General features: G+C 45.0%; 1 protein-coding gene across 2 annotated transcripts in view; it reads right to left on the reverse strand.

Annotated features, from left to right (window-relative positions):
* Scp2 (sterol carrier protein 2) overlaps positions 1–21,805 on the reverse strand; it is an 89,331-nt gene that overhangs the window by 44,445 nt on the left and 23,081 nt on the right. For both annotated transcript variants that reach the window (XM_028888562.2, XM_037202786.1), the window contains exons 7-10: positions 20,395–20,458; positions 11,221–11,307; positions 9,995–10,145; positions 7,596–7,743 (exon numbers count right to left, since the gene is read on the reverse strand). In XM_028888562.2, the coding sequence (XP_028744395.1) occupies positions 7,596–7,743; positions 9,995–10,145; positions 11,221–11,307; positions 20,395–20,458 (450 nt within the window). The remainder of the gene's footprint in view (positions 1–7,595; positions 7,744–9,994; positions 10,146–11,220; positions 11,308–20,394; positions 20,459–21,805) is intronic.

The following is a 21,805-nucleotide window of genomic DNA, read 5'->3' on the forward strand; positions in this document are numbered from 1 at the left end:
GACACTGTGAGAGGACCACAACCTAGGAAACCGTGCTGGCAGTGACGAAACCGGCAAGAAGTGCTACACTTTCTCTGAAGGCGGAGTCCAGCGCCAACAGGACTGCTCAACAGTGGATTGGGGGAGGGGAGTGAGAAAGATTGACTCTGCAGAGGCTGGAAGGATGGCTCAACACCGAAGAGCACCTGTTGCTCTCGCAACAAGTTTGGTTCCCAGAAACAAACTTGGGCAGCTGACAACCTCCTGTAACCAAGGACTCCAACAGCCTCTTCTGGCCTTTGTGTACTCCTACACACACACACACACACACACACACACGCACGCACGCACGCACGCACGCACGCGCACACGCACACACACATTCACGCACATGCACACACACAAATAATAACTATTTAAGAAGAATGATTCTACAGTTTCCAATGTGATCAACTGGAGGATGTCAAAGATGGAAGGTTTGAGATGATGACAAGCCATCAAAAAGCAAATCAAAATAGCACAAGAAAGACCCTGTAACACCCTGAAAAGTAGGCAGCTTGCTCACTGAGTCTAGATTTCAGGGAAGCATTCAGAGCTGAGAGATGACCCTGAAAGTCATCATCACGTGTATTTAACTGGGTTCTGGTTCTGCTACCAAAGCATGTTCTCCATGGTGCTCCTTCCCCACAGTGATCCTCCCCTCACAGTGCTCCTCCCCCACAGTGCTCCTCCCCTCACGGTGCTCCTCCCCTCACAGTGCTCCTTCCCTCACAGTGCTCCTTCCCTACAGTGCTCCTCCCCTCACGGTGCTCCTCCCCTCACAGTGCTCCTTCCCTACAGTGCTCCTCCCCTCACGGTGCTCCTCCCCTCACGGTGCTCCTCCCCTCACAGTGTTCCTCCCCTCACAGTGCTCCTTCCCTACAGTGCTCCTCCCCTCACGGTGCTCCTCCCCTCACGGTGCTCCTCCCCTCACGATGATCCTCCCCTCACGGTGCTCCTCCCCTCACAGTGCTCCTCCCCTCAGGGTGCTCCTCTCCTATGACCACCACTGAAGGCATGTATTCAGTGCTCTGCACAGCCACCTGATGACTGGGAAGCAAACAGAGACAAGAAGATTAGCAAGGGAAATCTCAGGGAAGCCACTGCACAGGGGGAACTCCAGTTTGAACTCCTCAGGCTGTCCTTCGCAGTTCTGCACAGGGGGCAGCGCCCTGAGACAGCCCCCACGGCAACACAGGCGGTGTCAACACTACAGAGCTAAGCCTTCCCCACTTCCTTTCCACCCCACCCCACGTTTGGCCTTTTCAGGCTGGCCTTGAACTCCTGATCCTCCTGTCTCTGCCTCCCAAGTGCTGGGATTACAGGTGTGCACCACCATCCCACTGACACCCCACCTTTCCACCCAACAGAACCAGGAAAAGAAACCCCTTTGGCTGTAAGCAAAGGAGGCCACGGTAGAAAGCGCCAGAGCAGACGCCCACCCCATTCCAAGTGCAGACTTATGTACGGCTGAGGCTCGCTCCCGAGCCATGGATGCACAGGATGGCCCCAAACCGGCACAGCTCAGGCTCAGGAAGGAAACATGGGTATGCCGTCACCTAAGAAGGCAAGACAGAACTTGTCACAGCAAACTGGACTGACTGCTCCCTAAATCACAAACAGTGTGGAGCTGGGAAGATAACTCAGTCAGTGAACTGCTTACCATAGAAGCATGAAGACTGAGTTTAATCCCAGCACCCACATGAAAAGCTGGATTTGGTGTGCATGCTTATAATCCCAGTGCGGGGAGGCAGAGAGAGACAAGTGGATTCCTGGGGTTCACTGGCCAGCCTGCCTCATCTCAAACCGGGAGCCCCAGGCCCCAGCCACAGACTGTCTCAAAAGTAAAACGGGGAGGAGATAATCCTGGGATTGACACTGGAGGTTGCTGCCAGGCTTCCCCACTGTCCATATTACACAGGCCCCACCGCTCCTCTCCAGAGGACACTGGATAAAGTCACATTCATACTATCCAGGATGCAATCTAAAATTATGCAACCTGCAAAGAATCTGAAAAGAATGTAACCAACTCCCAAGAGGGAAAGATCGTCAGTAGCTACCCAAGCCCGAAGTCCAGATTACAAAGTTCTCAAGGACTTTCAGACTGATGCAAGAGCTGCAAGGTGAAGGAAATAAACACCAGGACAGGAGTTCTCAACAGAGCCAAGAGCTAGAAAACAGAGCCAATATAAATTTGAAAAGTGAAATCTTTGAAATAAAACACTAAATCCAGACGTGGTGGTCACGCCCAGGATGATAGCACACACCGTGCAGAGGCAGAGGCTGCAAGGTGCTGTGGGATGGTCTGTATGTCAAATGTGTTGCTCCTGATTGGTTAATAAATAAAACACTGATTGGCCAGTGGCCAGGCAGGAAGTATAGGCGGAACTAACAGAGAGGAGAATTGAGAGAACAGGAAGGCGGAGGGAGACACTGCCAGACGCCACCATGAAAAGCAGCTTGTGAAGACGCCAGTAAGCCACGAGCCACGTGGCAAGGTATAGATTTATAGAAATGGATTAATTTAAGATATAAGAACAGTTAGCAAGAAGCCTGCCACGGCCATACAGTTTGTAAGCAATATAAGTCTCTGTGTTTACTTGGTTGGGTCTGAGCGGCTGTGGGACTGGCAGGTGACAGAGATTTGTTCTGACTGTGGGCCAGGCAGGAAAACTCTAGCTACAGCAAGGTCAAGGCCGGCTCATAATCGTGAGCTCCAGACAAGCTGCACAGAACAGCCCTGTCTCTTTGTTCTTTTGTTTTATTTTTTTCAGTACTGGAGACTGAACTCAGGGTCTCCTGCATGTGAGGTGAACACTGTGCCTACTGAGCCTGATCCCCAGCCTGAGATCTGTCTCCAAAAAGAAAGGAAAGGAAGAAAAAGGAGAAAAGAAGACATCCTACCACTCTGGAGGCTGGAGCAAGAAGATGGTCATGTGACCAAGGCCAGCAAGATCCTATCTCAGAGAGAGAGAGAGAGAGAGAGAGAGAGAGAGAGAGAGAGAGAATGAGAATGAGAACAAAAAGAAAAGTCTTACTCCAGTGGCTCAGAGCAGAAAGGGATTTAAAAATGAACAGATGTGCATGGCCCCAGGTTTGGTCACTAATTCTACAAGAACAAACAAAACAAAAAAGAAAGTGTTTCACAGACTTGTGGGATAATATCAAAACTCTAAAGCAGACATCACTGTAATCCCAGATTGTGGAAAAGGCAATCAGGGCAGAACAAGCATCAGAAGCAGGGAATGGTGGCACATGCCCAGAGCCTCAGCACAAGCAGGAAGGTCAGTAGCTCCAGACAAGCCTGCAAACCACAGCAAGACCCTGCTTCAAATAAGACAGACAGACAGACAGACAGACAGACACACACACACACACACCAAAAAAAAAAAAAAAAAACCTATAAAACCTAGGAACAAAATTAAAAAGAAAGAAAGAAAAGAAAAGAAATATCAGGGCCGAAAGACTCAAAAGACTAAGCAAAATACTTTCAAAGCTATGAGAAAAGATATAACATCTCAGAAATCTAAGTGCAGCATATATTTCCTTTAGGAATTAAGGCTTGCTACAGACATTTGCAGATGAAACAAAAAGATGATCATTCATCTGTAAGACCCAATTTATCAGGAATACAGTAAGAGAGGGGTGAGGATGTAACTCAGTTGGTAGAGCATTTGCCTTGGTATGCATAAGTTCTTGGGTTCAATCTCCAGAACTAAATGAACCAGGCATGATGGTGCACACGTATGTATGTAATCCCAGTGCCTGGGAGAAGGAAAAGACATGAGGATCAAGAGTTCAGGTTCATTACACACTATCTCAGGAAGGGAGGGACGGAGGGATGGAGGGACGGAGGGAGGAAGGAAAAAGGGAGGGAAGGACAGAGGGACGGAGGGAGAGAGGTAGGGATGGAGGGAGGGAGGGAGGAAGGAAGGAATGCTGAAAGAGTCTTCAAGCTAAAAATATCATGGGTGCTCATGAGTGTTGGAGAAATGTCTCAGTGGTTAAGAGCATGTACAGGCTGGATGTAGAGATTCATGCTTTTAATCCTAGCACTTGGGAGGCAGAGGCAGGTAGATCTCTGTGAGTACAAGGCCAGCCTAATCTACACAGTGAATTCTAGGTCAGTCAGGGCTATATGTTGAGACCCTGTCTCAAAGGCAGGTGGGGGGGGGGAGGTGGAGGCAAAGAGAGGACCTTGGAACATTCAGCCCTAAATGGAATGTCTCTATCAAATCCCTTCCATCAGGGCAGGGGAACCCATCCACCCATCCACCCACTCCCACCTCTGAGGAAGTGGAAAGAGTGTAAGATCCAGAGGGGAGGGAGGATGCCAAGAAAACAAGGCCCTCTAAATCAATATGATCAAAGCTCATACGAACTCAGAGAAAGTGCTGCAGCATGCACAGGTCTGCACAGGCCTGCACAGGCCTGCACAGGTTCTATGAGTATATAGTATGGCTTTCAGTTTAGTGTTCTTCTGGGATCCCTGAGTGTGAGGACGAGTGGTCTCTGATTCTTGGGCCTTCTCTCGGGCTCTTTTCCTTCTGTTTCTTTGCCTTGTCCAACTCCAATGTGATAGTTTTTGTTTTATCACATTATATTTTATTTTGTTTTATTTTAAAAAAGTATACACAGGTCTTGCAGAGGACCCAGGCTTGGTTCCCAGCACCCACGTGCAGTTCACAGCAGCTTTCCCTCCAGTTCCTGGGGATCCAGTGCCCTCTTCTGGCCTGCTCAGGCAATAGGCATATACTTGGTGCACATACAGACCACATCCAGAGAATACAAATAAAGAAGAAACAACATGGGTCTTGTGTTGGAAGCCAGACCGACCCAAGGCTTCCTCAGAGGCCCTGACGAAAGGACCAAGAAAATGCTAGTTCTGTGTCCTTGCCCAGGGTAGACGTGGCAGGTCCAGTCTGGGACTGGAGACAGGCCCCCTCAAGGGAGTTAAGGGTTTGGTTCCTGGAAACCTGGCCTTTTCCCCAGGAAGAGACTGGAGTCATCAGTCTCAAAGATGCCGTGTGCTTGGTCAGTACCGCGTTTCCTATGTTCCTTTTGTGCAACATGGCTTGGTTAGCTCCCTGAAGACTTTGTCCACTGTATGGTAGCTTTCTGCCAACTGTGTTCATTTTCCCTGCACACTGTGTATAAGATGCTGTACTTTTCAATAAACATCTTTGCATGAGCCATGCTTGTAAGAGACCTGATCCCAAACTTTGTCTTCTTTAATGTATCATCCTTTGGTCCTTCTCTCAGAAACTTGTCACTGAAGGAGAACCTGCCAGTCCAGGTCAGTCTTGGGCTGGGAGACGGCTCAGCGGGTAAAGTATTGCCCCTCAAACATGAGGACCTGGACTTGAAACCCCAAAACCCATGCAAAAGGCCAGCATGAATCTATAACCCCAGTGCAAAGTGGGAAGTAGAGACAGGAGAATCCCCAGATGCTTGTAGAGCCCTGAGCAGTAAGAGAAAGACATCTGAAACATGAAGATTGTCCTTGATATCCACGAGCATTCTGTAACACACACACAAACACACACACACACACACACACACACACACACACAATCTTAAAGAATGAAGAAAGTGACAAAAATTATAAATATCTAGGTAAATATAAAAGACTTTTTCCTCTTAATGTCTTCAAAATATGATGAAAGCAAAAATTACTTCATCATGTTAATATTTTCAATATAAACAGGTGCAATATATATAGTAACTACAACAATGGGGTCCATGAAGGCAAAGAGGAGTCAGTTGATGGACTTATATGGCGGCTTGGCTTCTTCCTTGCATGTGAAGAGGCACAACGTTACAAGGTCACTGAAGGTTAAGTACACACCATGACCTTGGAACAGTAGTTCCTAACTGGGGACATTTTACCCACAGGGAGAGATTTGGTAACTTCTAGAGACATTTTTGGTTGTCACAACCGTGGGAAGCATTTGCGGCATTTTGTATGTAGAAGGCCAAGAACACTCACCGCTGAACACCCTAAAAAGCACAAGCTCTCCCACAGAATAACAGGGCTCAGGTGCCAACAGCGCTGAGGCTGTCCTATTAGCAGCCTCCAGAGAAGAAAAAGAAACAGAGGGGCTAAGGATGTAGCTAACTTTGTAGACTGCAGAACTTGGAAAATAGAAGCAGAAGAACCAGAAGTTCAAGGTCATTGTCAGCTATGTAACAAGTTAGGGCTAGCCTGGGGAAAAGGGAAGGCCTATGGGATGGCTCAGCAGAAAGTGCTCACGGCACAAGCCTGATGGCCTGAGTGTGATCCTGGAACCCATACAGAGAGCGAGAGAGAAAAGTAGCTCCAGGATGCTGTCCTCTGACCTCCTGACATTCACTATGCCATGTGCACACCAATGAACACAACAACACAATAATCATAACTAATTCATTTACATTTGAAAAGAGATCAAGCCAAAAAGCTAGCAGATACATTAAAATAGTATATTACAAATGTTCAAATAATGCAAAAGAAAACAGAAGGAGAACAGAGAAGGAAAAGTATAGAACACAAGTAGAAAACAATAAAACAGTCAACCTAAACCATATGAAACACAGAGGACTATGTTCTTGGACTAGAAGAAAATGTTCACAACATAAATGATTATCATTGACCTGTATCTAGAATATATATATGTATATATATATATATATGGTATACATATTAATATTATGTTATATATATATATATATATAAATTCTTACAATACAATAAATACAACAAATAACAGACAAGCAAAGGGCAGAGATTTAAACAGATATCCAGACATGACACGTGATACATAAAAAGAAGGTACACGAGGCCTGGAGAGAAGGCTCGGCAGTTAAGTACATGCACTACTCTTCCCCAGAGGACCCAAGTTTGACTTCTAACACTCCATAGGGTGACTCACAACCAGCTGTAACTCTAGCCCTAGGGGATCCAACGCTCTCTTCTGGACTCCATGGGCACCGGAAGTCACATGTTCACATACCCACACACAGGCACCAACATATACACATAATTAAAGATAATATAAATCTTTTTTTTAAAAGAAGATAAATGAATGACCAAAAAGCACATACAAAGATTTTCAATAGCATTAGTCATGAGGGATATGCAAATTAAAACTAAAATAAGATGCAACTATATTCCCGTGAGCATGTAAATGTAAACAACTGACCATGGAGTGTAGACAAGGAAGTGAAGGAATGAAAGCTCATTCACTAAGAATGGACGCTTTAGAAGGGAAGGAACCCTTCACACCCCACCCACCCATGTTTGCTGCTTTCCTTCCTGCAAGTCTTCCCCAATAAATCCTCTTTAAAATGTAACCGGACATTCTAAGTACTGATTTGCACAATGTGAACGAGGTATACACTCTGTTATGCCAGTGTTGGTGTTGTCCAAGACTGGATGTTCTAAAAACGCTCCCACCAAAACTTCTTACATCCCATTTGCACAGTGTGGCAGAGCCAATGTGCAGGGAAAGGCAACGAGTGACTTCTATTGTTTAATGATGAAAGTGAATCCTTCTCAGTGGGCTTTACACAGGGCAAGGAGCCCTCTTCGGAGACACTACCTTCTGGACAGAGCCCCAGTGCTTCGTAAGTAAGGAGTTCATTGACGGAAAAGCAATCGTGAAGCTCTATCACATCGACGTCACTCGGTCTCAGGCCGGATTTCTCGTAGCACTTCCTGGCAGCTTCTTTACTCATATCATAGCCAACCTAGAACCAAAAATCCATTCAGGAGTAAGGAAGGGCACCAACACTTGGCCTTTTAGCCAAGGAGTTTAAGAGAATAATACACGCATAACATTAAAAACACAAAATATCACATAGATTGAAATCTCAGCTGATTCTGCATTATATAAAATGTCTAAATAAAATAATATCCAAAAAGAAGAATGCACACATTGAATTTTATACCAGAAAGTACAAAAGTTTAAAAAAGATATTGAAAAAGGACTTAGCATCTCTGAGGTTCTATTTATGCTGTTATGAAAACTATGGAGTCATGAAATATAGTTTTACTGATGAAATCAAAATGTATAGTTGTACTGGTTGAAGAGAATTATGAGTCAGACACTGAAAAATATGGGACAATTTCTATAGGAAAATATGCAACCTCGTTTTAGAAGATCATAGAGGATTCAAACTACTTTTGCACAGGCCATATTCAATTTCTATTCAAGGAACAAGACAGAAATAATATAAAATGTGCTATGAGAAAACCGGAACATAACCTATGTGCCATAACCTAATTTTATGATCTTAGCTCTGCTGGTCAACATCCCATTGCTGTAACAAAATACCTAAGAGGACAATCAAGAGCAGGAAAGCTTTTTTTTCTTTGTTTTGTTTTTTTAGACAGGACTTCATGTAGCCCAGGCTAGCCTCAAATCCACTGTGTAGCCAAGGATGACCTTGTGTTCCCGTTCTTCCTGCCTTACTTCTCAAGTGCTGAGTTACAGGTATGTGCAGCTGTGCCCCACTGGAAAGAGTTATTTTGGTTCACAGTTTCACAGGTTTCGATCCAGGGTTACCTGGTGCTATCACACCAGACCCACTGCAAGGTTTAAAAAAAAAAAAAAAAAACATAACAGAGAACACATGGTCGAGTGAGGCTGCTCCCCTCCTGAAGGCCAGGGAGCAGACAGGGCTAGCTCTGTCCACAGAGCCTCTTCCCTGAAACCCATTAAACTATGAACCCATCAACCAATTAGTCCTTTGATTGGGCTGGAACCCCCATGATCTGATCACCTCCCAAAGACTCCACCTCAAAACACTGCTGGGTCAGGGATTAAATCTGTAATATATGAGCTTGTGGGGAGCATTTCAGGAGCAAACTAAAGCACTGGTTAAGTTATGTGGGCATTTCAAACTTGGAGCATGTTGTAAAAACTATTTTATAAACTCTATATACTATCACAATTGTTTCTGTAGTCGAGGGGCGAATCTCCAATTGTTCAACTCACTGTAGGTCTGAAATCTTTTATCTTCCCTTTAATAAGGGCACGCCTTTAATTCCAGCACTTGGGAGGCAGAGGCTGGCGGATCTCTGAATTTAAAACCAGCCTGGTATAGATTTCCTGGACAGCCAGGGCTATATGGAGAAGCCCTTCCTCAAAAACAAACAAACAAACAAACAAACAAAAAACTGAGCATGTCTAATAAACTGAAATATTCATAGCTCCATCCTAAGTAGCATCTGGTTAGCAATAGAGCTGAGTCTGGCCCTGAATTCCTGATCCTCCTTCCTCCGCCTCCCAATTACAAGAGTAGACCAAGCCCTCTCCTTCACAGGTTCTTAAGGATGGGTGTGGTGGTTTGAAAGAAAATGGCCCTAAGGGAGTAGCACTCTAAGGAGGTGTGGCCTTGCTGGAGGAAGTGTGTCGCTGTGGAGGCGGGCTTTAGGTCTCATGTGTGCTCAAGATACCGCCCAGTGTCTCAGTCCACTTCCTGTTGCCTTCTGATCAAGATGTAACTAGCTCCATGTCCGCCTGCATACCACCAAGCTCCCCACCATGATGATTGATAATGGACTGAACCTCTGAACTGTAAGCCACCACCTCAATTAAATGTTTTCTTTTATAAGAGTTGCCATGGTTGGGCTGGCTCAGTGGTTAAGAGCACTCACTGTTCTTCCAGAGGACCCGGGTTCAAGTCCCAGTACCCATATGGCTGCTCACAACTGCCTGTAACTCCAGGGCCCAACCCCCTCACACAGACATAGATGCAGGCAAAATACCAATGCACATAAAAATAAAAATAAAAAAATTTGTTAAAAAAAAAAAGAGTTGTCATGGTCATGGTGTCTCTTCACAGCAATAGAAACCCTAAGACAATGGGCTCCATAAGAACCTTTCTAGATCAAGTTTTTATAATACCTTTTAGAGCTAATGACAGCAAAATGTCAGGTTGCAATTTAAAATAATATTTCCTTAATTTGATTTTTTAAAAAATGAATCAGGTATACCATTTTAATAATGCTTTTTTCTTCAAATGTGCTTGGCAAATCGGTCATCATCTCCTGTGCCACGATTTCCACAGCTTTGGCTTGCAGGCCATACTTGTGCACAAATTCTTCACTAGCCAAAACTGCTGCCGCAGCACCGTCCGAGGTGGGACTAGAAGGAAGGGAACAGGATGACTTAGTCCAGCACCCTCTCCGAGGGGTTCCGACCGGGGGGGAGAAAGACCCGTGTGTCTCCTGGCCAGTCCACAGTCTTCTCTGGGATGTCCACTGTTAAACTGCACATGCAGCCTACTGAGCTGAGCCTCCAGCAAGTCTCAAATGAGCCTCACTGCCCAGTCTGCAGCCTCCCCATCAAGCTCTCACTGGAAGAATCCTGGCTATGCCTCCACTGATGCATGAGGCGATTTCTGGAGACTTTCTGCAGAGTGAGTCTAACAGGCTGTTTCCTGTGTTAATACTATGATGATATTACTATGGACTCACACCACTCCAGCTTTGCTATATCCCAGAGAGCCCAGTCTGGAGATCTTTTAGAACCTGAGACAGAATGGAATGGGGACACTGAAAATCCAGAGGTAAGACCCTTGAGATTGCAACACAGGTCTACAAGAGCTGTGAAGCGAGGTGGCACACACAAGAGGCCCTCAATGAGTTGGGAAGGGTCTTCTAAGTGGGCTGCCCCTAAGACTGTAACAGGTGATAACTGACCCATTTTTTTCAACTGCATCCCAGAGAGTATCTCCAGAGCTCAGCCAGGAATGTAGGCAGGACTACACAGTACTCAGTCAATGTTCCATAAACAAGAGAGTGACAGACAAGTCTCAAGGTGTGACTGAGCACCATTAGAGCTACGATCCCTTCACCTCACTCTTATCTATCACAAGAAAAATTGTCCGTATCAGAAGTCTACAGGGAGATCAAATGCTCCTAGAACCTTGGGGCTGCACTGGCCTCCTAACGCATGTTTTTAATGGACAAACACAGAAAACCCAAAGCAAGTAGCAGTTACTAACGAAGGAAGAAGTAAACCATACTTTGTCATAACAGGAGGGGGATCTGCCTCAGAGAAGCAACAGGAAATAAGGGTACATGCCCATGAAGTAACCCGGACTGAGGAGACATTGGCAATTCTATAAAAACTGCAGACAGAGCCTAACAGTGACCCACGGAGGGACGGGCAGGGGAGAGCACTTATGTTTAGGAAAATATTAACATGCTTTTCTTACCAGCATTGCAAGATAGTCAGAAAGTCGAAAACCGTTTTTGATTTCATTATTTCGTCTAAGTTGTATTCATTTTGGAACTGGGAATACCTAAACACAAGATAAGTAGTTACAAGATGTAAGAAAGCAACTGCATTTTTTGCTGACGATATCTTGGTCCACTGTTACAGAAATTATGTGAATTTTCTTTTCACAACCCACAAACTTACATTAAGAAGTTTCAACCTTAAAGTCATTTGAGTGAAATTTTAAAAATAAAGGAAAAAACAAAACAAAACACTTTACTCCAAACTCCTATGTTGTGTATTAAAACTGTCTGTCCTAGTCGGGCATGGTGGCACTTGCCTGCAACCCCAGAACTAACACTAACTACACTTGGCATTAACACTCAGGAGGAGGCAGAAGGGTTAGAAGTTCAAGGTCATCCTCAGCTACATAGTGAGTTCAGGGCCAGCCTAGACTTCTTCTTGAAACAGTCTCAACAACAACAACAACAATAATAAACTGCCTGTTTTTTGTCATGGATTCTAGGCGCAGAGCTTCTAAAAGCATTTCCTAAGTGACAGGGCTGGCTTTGTTATGCTAATAAGACGGCGGCAGAAGCTGGGCCCCTGGTCAATCATTTCCTCCCCACTCTTCCCTCTGTCCCTCCCCTAGGAGGGTCTCTCTCATTATAGCCCAGGTTGACCTTGGACTCTTCATTTTCCTGCCTCTACCTCCTAAGAGCTGGAATTACAGGTGTGCACCACATACTGCTTGCTCCCTTTGCAACCTTTAAGATAGGTACCTGATCACCAAGAGACCAACCCTGTAGATTCAGGGTATGATGGGAGCCTGCTCATCCTTTGCTGAGGAGAGGAAGGCAGGACATTATTAGGTTCAGTCATGTGGCCAGTCATTCATGAATCATGCCCATATAACAAAGCCAATAAAAATTCTAGACACAGGAGGTGGGGAACATCTGATGTACTGAGGAAACATCAGTGGGGAAAACAGGCCCTCTCCATCGGGAGAGAGCCCCAAAACCACACTGGGACTCTCCCAGTTAGGATCCCATGAATTCCAGACTGGACTTGAACCTGCCGTTAGCCGAAGATGACTGTAAACTTGTGATCCTTCTGCTGGGATAAGAGGCCACCATGCCCTGATTCATTTGGCTTTTTTCTGACTAACGTCTTTTATAATAACACTATAATCACAAACACAGCACTTTCCTGAGTTCTGTGTTATTCTAAAATCGGAAAATCTGAGGGGGTCATAGGAATCCCTAGAATGTAGCCAGTGAGCCTGCAGTGTGGATGGGCGGGCCAAATACCAGCAACTGGTATCTGAAGCGAGGTCAGTCTCCTGAAGGACAGAAGCTGAACCGGGTGGAGTCTGCTATCTTTGGGTGGCTCATGCCAGCCCCAAGTAACAATGTACCCAGCTGGTGCTAACACCAGTTAGATGCTGTACCAGAATACCTTATTTTTTTCCCCTGGTCAATTATAAAATGCTAGTTATTAAAATTAAATGACTTGGGGTCAGTGAGATGGCGCAGGTAAAGGTTCATGCCACTCAAATCTGGTAACGTGAGTACAACATCCAGAGCCCATATAAGGATGAAAGGAGAGAACTGACTCCACGGAGCTGTTCACTGAACCCCATACACATGCCACACGCATCATGCACACAGCACACAACAGTAGTAAACAAATAATTTTTAAATCAAATGACTTATTGGCCAGGAATGTAGTGCAACTGGAAAAGTTAGGGTGGGTTTGTTTGTTTTTATAGACAGGGTCTCTTTATGTAGCTCTGGCTGTCCTGGAACTTGCCTTGTAGACCAGGTTGGCTTCCAACTCAGGTATCTACCTGCCTCTGCCTCCAGAGTGCTGGGATTAAAGGCGTGCATTACCACACCCAATTAGAGTACTTTTCTAGGATGCTTGAGGCCCTGGGTTCCCAGCACCACATAAACTGGGTGTGGTGGCACATGCCAGTGTTTCTGACACTCAGGATGTGGAGGCAGGAGGACCAGACGCTCAAGGTCATCCTCAGATACATATCCAGTTTGAGGACAGCCTGGGCTACATGAGACCCTGTTTCGGGAAGAAAGAGAAAAATCCCTTGCCTAGCCTATGTGATGCCCCAGGTTCCATCCCTGGCACCACAGCGTAAGTAAAGTTAACTTGGACCATGACTAACTTTCAGAAACTACCTTATTTGAGCCATACCCCATGCTAGGCAAAAGAGACACGTATACAGTTCCTACCCTCAAGGAATTCTGTATGATCCCACAGTAAAGAAATACATTCTGTTCTAATATTTACAATATATCCCATACCATGACAGAAATGTTATGTGGGTGCTATGGGAGCACACTGCTGCGCATTAAGTCCAGATGCCCCCAAACAACTAACAAAGGGAGAGAGGGTCCCTGGCAGAAGTGGGCAGCAAACGCAAAACATCCTGAGGCGAAAAAACCCATCAAGGCAGGCAGGAGGGCTTGAAGTCTGGGAGGGGTGAGGAGGCCAGAGGGGAAAGGTGGAGCAGGAGAATGACCCAGGATTAGAGCAGGAACGCCCGTTTTACGACGTTCAGATTTCACACTGAAAACAGCGCGGCATGGGGTACCAAACTGGGCTATGGCATGGTGAGATCCATAAGTCAGCAGAAAGACCTGATGTGCAAAAGGGACAGAAAAACATCATCACCAAAGCAAATCAGCAAAGAGATGGGGCAATTAGTTAGGGCCAGAAATGAAAGGGCCCGACGTGGGAAACTCCAAGTGGAAGATGGAGAAGAGGGATAGATTCCAAAGGCGGTCAGTAAGGAGCCAGAAGCTGTGAGTTCATCCCCGGCTGCATATGGAACACTGTGGGAGGCAGATTCAAGGACGGTCCAGCGTTCTCTCTTAGACGACAAGATATACATTGATGTCAGTGACCATGGTGAAGGACAATGAAGGGACACCAGGGTTGAGGGAAATGACAAATTCAGAGTAGACCCACCGGCTCTGAGAAATCTGTAGGACATCTAAGTGGAGCCAACCAGGAGAAATGTCAGACGTTAAGTGCAAAGCCTCAGGTGGCGTAGGCTAGCTCCAGTCCTTCCTACCTATCACAGATCCTCAGTGCCTTGCAATAGCCTTATACTTTGTGGGAATATGCTCAAAAATAGGGTTTTTGTTTGTTTGTTTGTTTTCTCTTTTGCAGGTAGGATCTCATGGAGCCCAGGCTGGCCTCAAACTAGATTAGTAACTGAGTATAGATGACGTTGTGCTCCTGATCCTCCTGCCTCAGTCTCCTGTGTGCTTACAGGGATGTGCTAACAATGTCTGACTCAAGAATAGTTCAACTCAATCTGACATAGACACATAATACTTAATAGACTGGTGAACAAACATAGAATTCTTTCCTGGTCAAATGAAACTTAGCATGACCGGCTACTATTTATTTCCTTATTTATTCATTTATTTCAAAGCAAAGTTGGCATTCATAAGGGAAGAACAGATCTAAGCATGAGGAGAGATAACCAAGGGGCATCTCAAGAGAGTGCTTTAAGTAGCCAGGCGGTGGTGGCACACGCCTTTAATCCCAGCACTCAGGAGGCGGAGGCAGGCGGATCTCTGTGAGTTCGAGGCCAGCCTGGTCTCCAAAGCGAGTTCCAGGAAAGGCGCAAAGCTACACAGAGAAACCCTGTCTCGAACAACCAAAAAAAAAAAAAAAGAGAGTGCTTTAATGGTGGGTGGCTATCTATAAGAATTTGATGGCTACTGATGTATTTTGTTTAAAGGGTTTTTAAAAATCAAGTAGAAATGCTTGGGGTTTATTTGTTTGTTTTTCTTTCTTTTGACAGGATCTTGCTGTGCAGACTTGTACTCACTACATAGCCCAGGCTGGCCTCAAAGTCACAGTAATCCTCCTGCCTTAGCATCCAGAGTGCTAGGATTACAAGTGCACCACTGCATCCAGCTGTGTACTTACTGTGATGGAAAGGCCTTTCTTTGTAAATGAGATTGTAAAGGGGCTTTTTATAAGGGGCAGTGTACACCTTTACAGACGGGTGAGGAAAAGGCAGGTCAAAAGCTGTCAGAGGAGAACTGAGGACATGACTCGGTTGGTAAAGCACTCTCCTGCTCAAGCAGGAGGACTGGAGTTCAGCTCTGCAGCACCCATGCCAATGCCGAGCAGGCATGGCAGCCCACCGGGGATCCTGGCAGGAGTGAGGCAGAGACAGGGGATCCCAGCAACAAGCAGCTGGCTAGACTAACCAATCAGCAAGTTCTGAGTTCAAGTAAGAGACTCTGCCTCAATGTGTAAGATGGAGAGTGACTGAGGAACACCTGACATCAACCTCTGGCCTTCACACACACCCACACCATGCACCCATACACATGATAACACCCATACCCATCATACACATATAAATATACATGGGAAATGTCAAAGGAATTTTTTGTTGTTTTTTTCTTTCTTTCTTTCTGTTCCCTCCTCCCTGCCCCTCGAGATGAAGTTTCTCTGTGTAGCCCTGACTGTCCTGGAACTCACTCTATAGACCAGGATGGCCTCCAACTCAAAGAAAGATCTGCCTCCTGAGTGAACCACCATTGCCCAACTGTTTTTTTGTTTTGTTTTGTTTTGTTTTGTTTTGTTTTTTGTTGTTGTTGTTTTTGAGACAGGGTCTCACTATGTAACTCTGGATGTCCTGGAACTCATTATATAGACAAGGATAGCCTCAAACTCACAGAGATCCACATATCTCTGCCTCCTGAGTGCTGGGATTAAAGGCTTTCTGAAGCTTTTTCATACAGAAAGACAAATAAACTCTACCTATCCACAGATGGAATCCTGACCTGACCCTGACTTCAGGGTACCTCAGAGATAAGAGAATCATCATTTAACCATCTACATACAATTTCTGAGCCAAACCTGAAAGGTATTCCTAGGCAATCAGTGAGTTTTACATAATAAAAACGACAGCTAGAGACTTGGGTTTGGTTCCCACCACCTACATGGTGACTGACAACTGCCTGTAACTCCAGGGGTGGGAGGTCAGATGCCTCTCCTGACCTCTGCGGACTCCTGCATGCATGGCATTCATGACGGCATACACATATAGACATAAAATATTACTTTTAAATAAAACATATTTATTATTTGTGAAAAAAAACGACATTTAGAAATAATATTTGCCCATTCAACATAACAGCATCTATTATGTAGCAGCAACAGAAGGTCCATAGGGACAAGGAATGCACCTGCCTTGTTTACGACCTCATTGCTAGCTTAAGCAACACCTGTAGGAGGCTACTAGATAAATATTTATGGAACAAATAAAATGTCTTAAGGAGAGTGCTGTGGTAGGTGCATAAATGGGTGGGCGCCTAGTTAACCAGGGGGTTAAGATGAAGACTTGGGAGATGTGAGTGCTAGCGACTTTCCTTGTCACTGTAACCAAAATATCTGACACACACAACACACAAAAGGAAAGTTTACTTTTTTGTTGTTGTTTTGTTTTGTTTTTCGAGACAGGGTTTCTCTGTGTAGCTTTGCACCTTTTCCTGGAACTCACTTGGTAGTCCAGGCTGGCCTCGAACTCACAGAGATCCGCCTGCCTCTGCCTCCCGAGTGCTGGGATTAAAGGTGTGTGCCACCACCGCCCGGCATGGAAAGTCTGCTTTTGCTCATGGTTTCAGAGGGTTCACAGCTGCCGAGATCCATGCACTTAGGCAGGACATCATAGCATCAGGGGCATAAAGAGGGGGGACTTTACCTCATGATGGACAAGAGACAAAAAGAGGAAAAAGGGCAGAGGCTGGAAGCAGGATGCCTCCAGTGACCTACTTCCTCCAGACTGGCCCACCTCCTAAGGTTTTCAGAATCTTGTTTTGAATAGCTGGGGACCAAGAATTCAACCCATGGGGCTGCGTGGGATATTTTGTACCATAATAATTTGATTCTCTAGAAGAAGCCAAAATCTGCCTTTTGGAGCCCCAAAGCCAGAAAAATGCAGTGCTGTTAATTCCTCCACATTCCAGGAAATCAGAAGGCTCTTTAATAGCTCTCCAAGAACTAAGGATACGGTATCGGGTCTACGCATCTGCACAGGCGTCAGTAGACTCATCCTAGCTCTACTGCTCACTGCCAGCATCTCCACTGCACGCTTACCCTGTCCCAAGTACACTGCTAGGATCAAAACGGCAGAAGGGGAAAGGAAGAAAGAGGAGGAGGAGGAGGAGGAAGAGGAGGAGGAGGAGGAGAAAGAGGAGGAGGAGGAGGAGGAGGTCCCTGCAGGAGTCACGACAGGCAGGGAAACGAACCATGGAGAGGTGAGAATGAAAAATCGGTTCAGCCTGACTTGCTCTGCCAGACTGGACCAAACTTCCAGAAAGTTCGATGCCAGGCGGTTAATTGCCAGTGTGTTTAAATATAATATAATGTAAAAAAAGTTCCCAGGTATAACACTATCCCTGGTGCCCAAGGAGGCAATAACTATATTGAAACTTAACCCAAAGTACATGCTCTTTCCTCCAAGAAGATGGGTTTTATAGACAGGCTACATGTATTAGCTTAAGGGTCTGGCATGGTCTCAGTCATACAGATACTATAGAGGTCATCTGGGCTATTAGCCACCTCCCGTCCTGGATGTGGGAGCTTAGGGGAGCCCCTGGCTGTACAGGTAATATAAGGGTCACTAGCCACCTCCAGTCCTGGTTGTAGGCGTTTGATATGTCGTGGCCCAACAGATATCACAAATGACCAGGCTATTAATCACCTTCAATTCCTAGCCTTCTGGAAAAACAGGTTATACATCTTTCCCTTTGAAAGGACAATTCTGGGTGCTTAACATTCCCGGCCTCTGGAGATCTGTGGGTACAAGGACCTTGTGCTCCCCACAGAGGAGGAGGAAACGGTGGTAGAGGAGGCGGCGGCTACTATACATCATATGAAAGAGTCTAGATTTACCATATCAGCAATGGGATTCACCAGGGCTTTCACAATAGCCTTCGATTTTCTATAAAAGACCCTCGGCCTTGGGGATGGAATTTGTCTCAGTTTCTTCTCCTGCTGCTATGATAAAATGACCTGACAGAAGTAATGAGGGAAAAGGATTTACTTTGACTCGCAGTTCAAGGTGTAATCCATCACGGCAAGGCAGCCAAGGCTGCAGGTTTGAAGCGGCCCATCACATTCCAACTGAGGTTGGAGAGCAGAAAGGGGTGAATGAACGCGGTGGGATCAGCTTCCTCAGCTTCCCCCGCTGCGGTGACTTCTCTGCAATGATGGGCCTGGAACTGTGTGTGAGCCAAAATAAAATCTCCCTTTAATCGCTTTGGTTCCAGCGACACAAAAAGAAACCTAGGACAGAATTAGGTGTGCCCTGAGGAGGCTAACAGCAGCGTGAAGTATTATCAATGTTCGATGGTGTGTGTGTGTGTGTGTGTGTGTGTGTGTGTGTGTGTGTGTGTGTGTGTGTGAGACAGAACATGACCCTATTACAGGGTTACATTTAGTAAATGTGGCAAAGATAGTTCAGAAACAATTTGCTGATTACTCCTGGGCTAGGCATTAAGGACATAAGGATGAGAAATGGCTGTTGCCCTCAAAGAGTTTGTAATCTAAGAGGAAGAAATCAATAAAAAGAATGTTGTTGCTCCTCAGGAAGCGGGAGGAAGAAAAGGGGGGAAGAACTAATCTGACTATGGGGTTCAGAGGTGGGTCCTTGGGAGGTGATCTGGATTAGACAAGGTCATTGGGGACAGCCCCCATGATTGGATCCAGGAGGCTTTATAAGAAATGCAAGAGACTGGAAGAAACACAGCTCTACATACATGGCACTAGTATGTTATTATATATATGCACTGTCCTGTACGTCCTTAGAATTCTGCCAAGAAGAGTCCATTAACAAGCTGGACATGGTAGCACACATCTTTAATCCCAGCACTAGGGAGGCAGAGGCCAGCAGATCTCCGAGTTGGAGGCCAGCCTGATCTACAGAGTGAGCTCCAGGACAGCCATGGCTACACTGAAAAACCCTGTCTCAAAACAAAACAAAAAACAAAAGAAGGCGGTCACTGTGAGGTTTAGAACTGTGACTTGCATGTTTAGAAGCACAAGGCAAAATAAATTCCTTTTCTTTATAACTCATCCAACCTGATATGGTGTTATTGGTAAAAGAAAATGATCCAACATGTGTGGCATTGCTTTCATAGAGATGCTAGTCATGTGGCATCAGTTTAGTTCCCATGGACCACTTCCCCAGCAAACACTGAGTTCATGCTATGAACCACGCATTGCACCACCACTAAGCATTCAGAGACTGCTGATGGACAATACACCTGAATATATCCAATATCATTTCCTTCAGATTATTACTGTTGTTGTTGTTGTTACTTTTGTTATTTTGTTGTTGTTGCTGTTTTTGGTTTCTCTGTGTAGCCCTGGCTGTCCTGGAACTCACTCTGTAGACTAGGCTAGCCTTGAACTCATAGAGATCCACCAGCCTCTGCCTCTTGAGTGCTGGGATTAAAGGCGTGTACCACGAACGCCCAGCCCTTCAGATTATTTTTAGGATATTAATTATATTGTTTTTCCAGAATGAGTTAATAATACTAGAGTGACTGTAATTCAACTCAGTTATAAAATATTAATTTAAAAAAATGTTTTTCCTGTGCAAAGAAACAAACTGAAGACCTCATACATGCTAATCATTAGCTCTAGCACGAACTTACATCATCAGACCCAAGGAAATTTTTTAATACCTATCATTCTTATTCTTATTTAAAAGAATCATTAAAGCCATGTGGGATAAACCATGCCTATAATCCCAGCACTTAGGAGACTGATGCAGAAGGATTGCCACAAATTGGAAGCTGGCTAGGGGCTACACTCTCAAACTCTGCCTCCCCTCTCCAAAAACAAATAAACAACCCTCAAAACATAAATAAATTTTTAAAAAGCATCATTAAGCTTTAATAGTATTTTAAGTATAAATAAGCCAAGAACTAGAATGGCAAGCCAAGAACTAGAATGGCCAGAGCAGACAATGTATGATTTGGGCACAAGCCTTTCTTTTATAAAAATCAACATCCAAGCCAATGCCTTTGAGATCTTCCATTTGTTTTCCAAGGATACAATTGCACATTACAGTGGGACAGACCAGATTTTCATGTCATGTCTCCGAAGTACTTACGGGTTATTAACTGAGTGTTTGTGATTTTTCCATCCAATTTTTGCAAAGTGTTCAACTTTTGTTCCTGCAGAGAAAGCAAACATCAATCAATGTGCTGTTTTCTTCGGTTCATTATCAAATGTCACAGCGGAACTCCGTGTTTTGCTAAATATTTCCATAGTTTCTCTCACACTGCTATCAGGGTTAAAGACAGCCATCACTCATATGATTTGTTATAATTAAATCCAAGCATCACCCAAATTGAATCAAGAGACATATGAGATAAAAATAGTTCAAATCTATTTAGTATAATTAAGATTCAGTTTCAAAAACTAGAAAATACAGTCTGGAGCCACAGTGCTTAGCTGGAAAGTACTGCCAGCAGTGACCCAGTGCCTGCCAGACACTCCCAAGCCCCAGAGTGAGTGGGTGTACAAGTCACATCCTCCATGGCCTGATAAACAACCCCACAACTTCCCTTTATGATACAGCAGAAGAGTCTTTAGAAAAGTTACAGCCAATGAATTATACACCCTTTCCAGATCTTTTTTGGTTTGTTTGTTTGTTTTGTGTTTTGAGACATGGTCTCATTGTTTAGCCTTTGGCTGGCCTGGAACTCAATATGATGAATATGATAGCCTGGAATGTACAGAGATCTGCCTGTATCTGCCTCCAGAGTGCTAGGATTAAAGGCATGTGCCACCATGTCTGGCTCCCAGTTCTACTTTTAACCCCAAATAACCTGGGCAAAGGACACAATGGAATAGGTCCTATTCTGAGGTTCTACTTAACTACAGACTAGGTGAACTTTAACCGTGGGGTGTGTCAGAGATTTGTGGCCACAGTACAGGACTTACACTGTCTTCCAGGGGTGGTGCCAGACACCTGCAATCCCAACATAGGAAGTAGAAGCGAGGAGGATCAAGATTTAAGGCCAGCCTGGACAACATTGACGACATCAAAATACAAAATTAAACAGGGCCAGATGCTGTACTACACATCTTTAATCTCAGTGCTCAGGAGGCAGAAGCAGGTTCTGTGAGTTTGAAGCCAGCCTAGTATACACTTTCAAATTCCAGGTCAGCCAAGGCTATACAATGAGATCTTGTCTCAGAATAAAGTAAAATAAAGACTGTGGGATGGCTGGAGAGATGGCTCCAAGGTTAAGAGCACTTTCAGAGGTCCTGAGTTCAATTCCCAGCAAACACATGGTGGCTCACAACCATCTGTAATGAGATCTGGTGCCCTCTTCTGGCCTGAGATCTGGTGCCCTCTTCTGGCCTGCAGGCGTACATGCACACAGAACACTGTATCTATAATAAATAAATAAATCATCATCATCATCATCATAATAAACCGTGGGTAGAAACTATAGGGAGACAGACTTGAGGGTTTGTTGTTGTTGTTTCTTATTTGGTTTGGGGTTTTTTTT

This window comes from Peromyscus leucopus, chromosome 2, assembly GCF_004664715.2.
Source record: "Peromyscus leucopus breed LL Stock chromosome 2, UCI_PerLeu_2.1, whole genome shotgun sequence".
NCBI lineage: Eukaryota > Metazoa > Chordata > Mammalia > Rodentia > Cricetidae > Peromyscus > Peromyscus leucopus.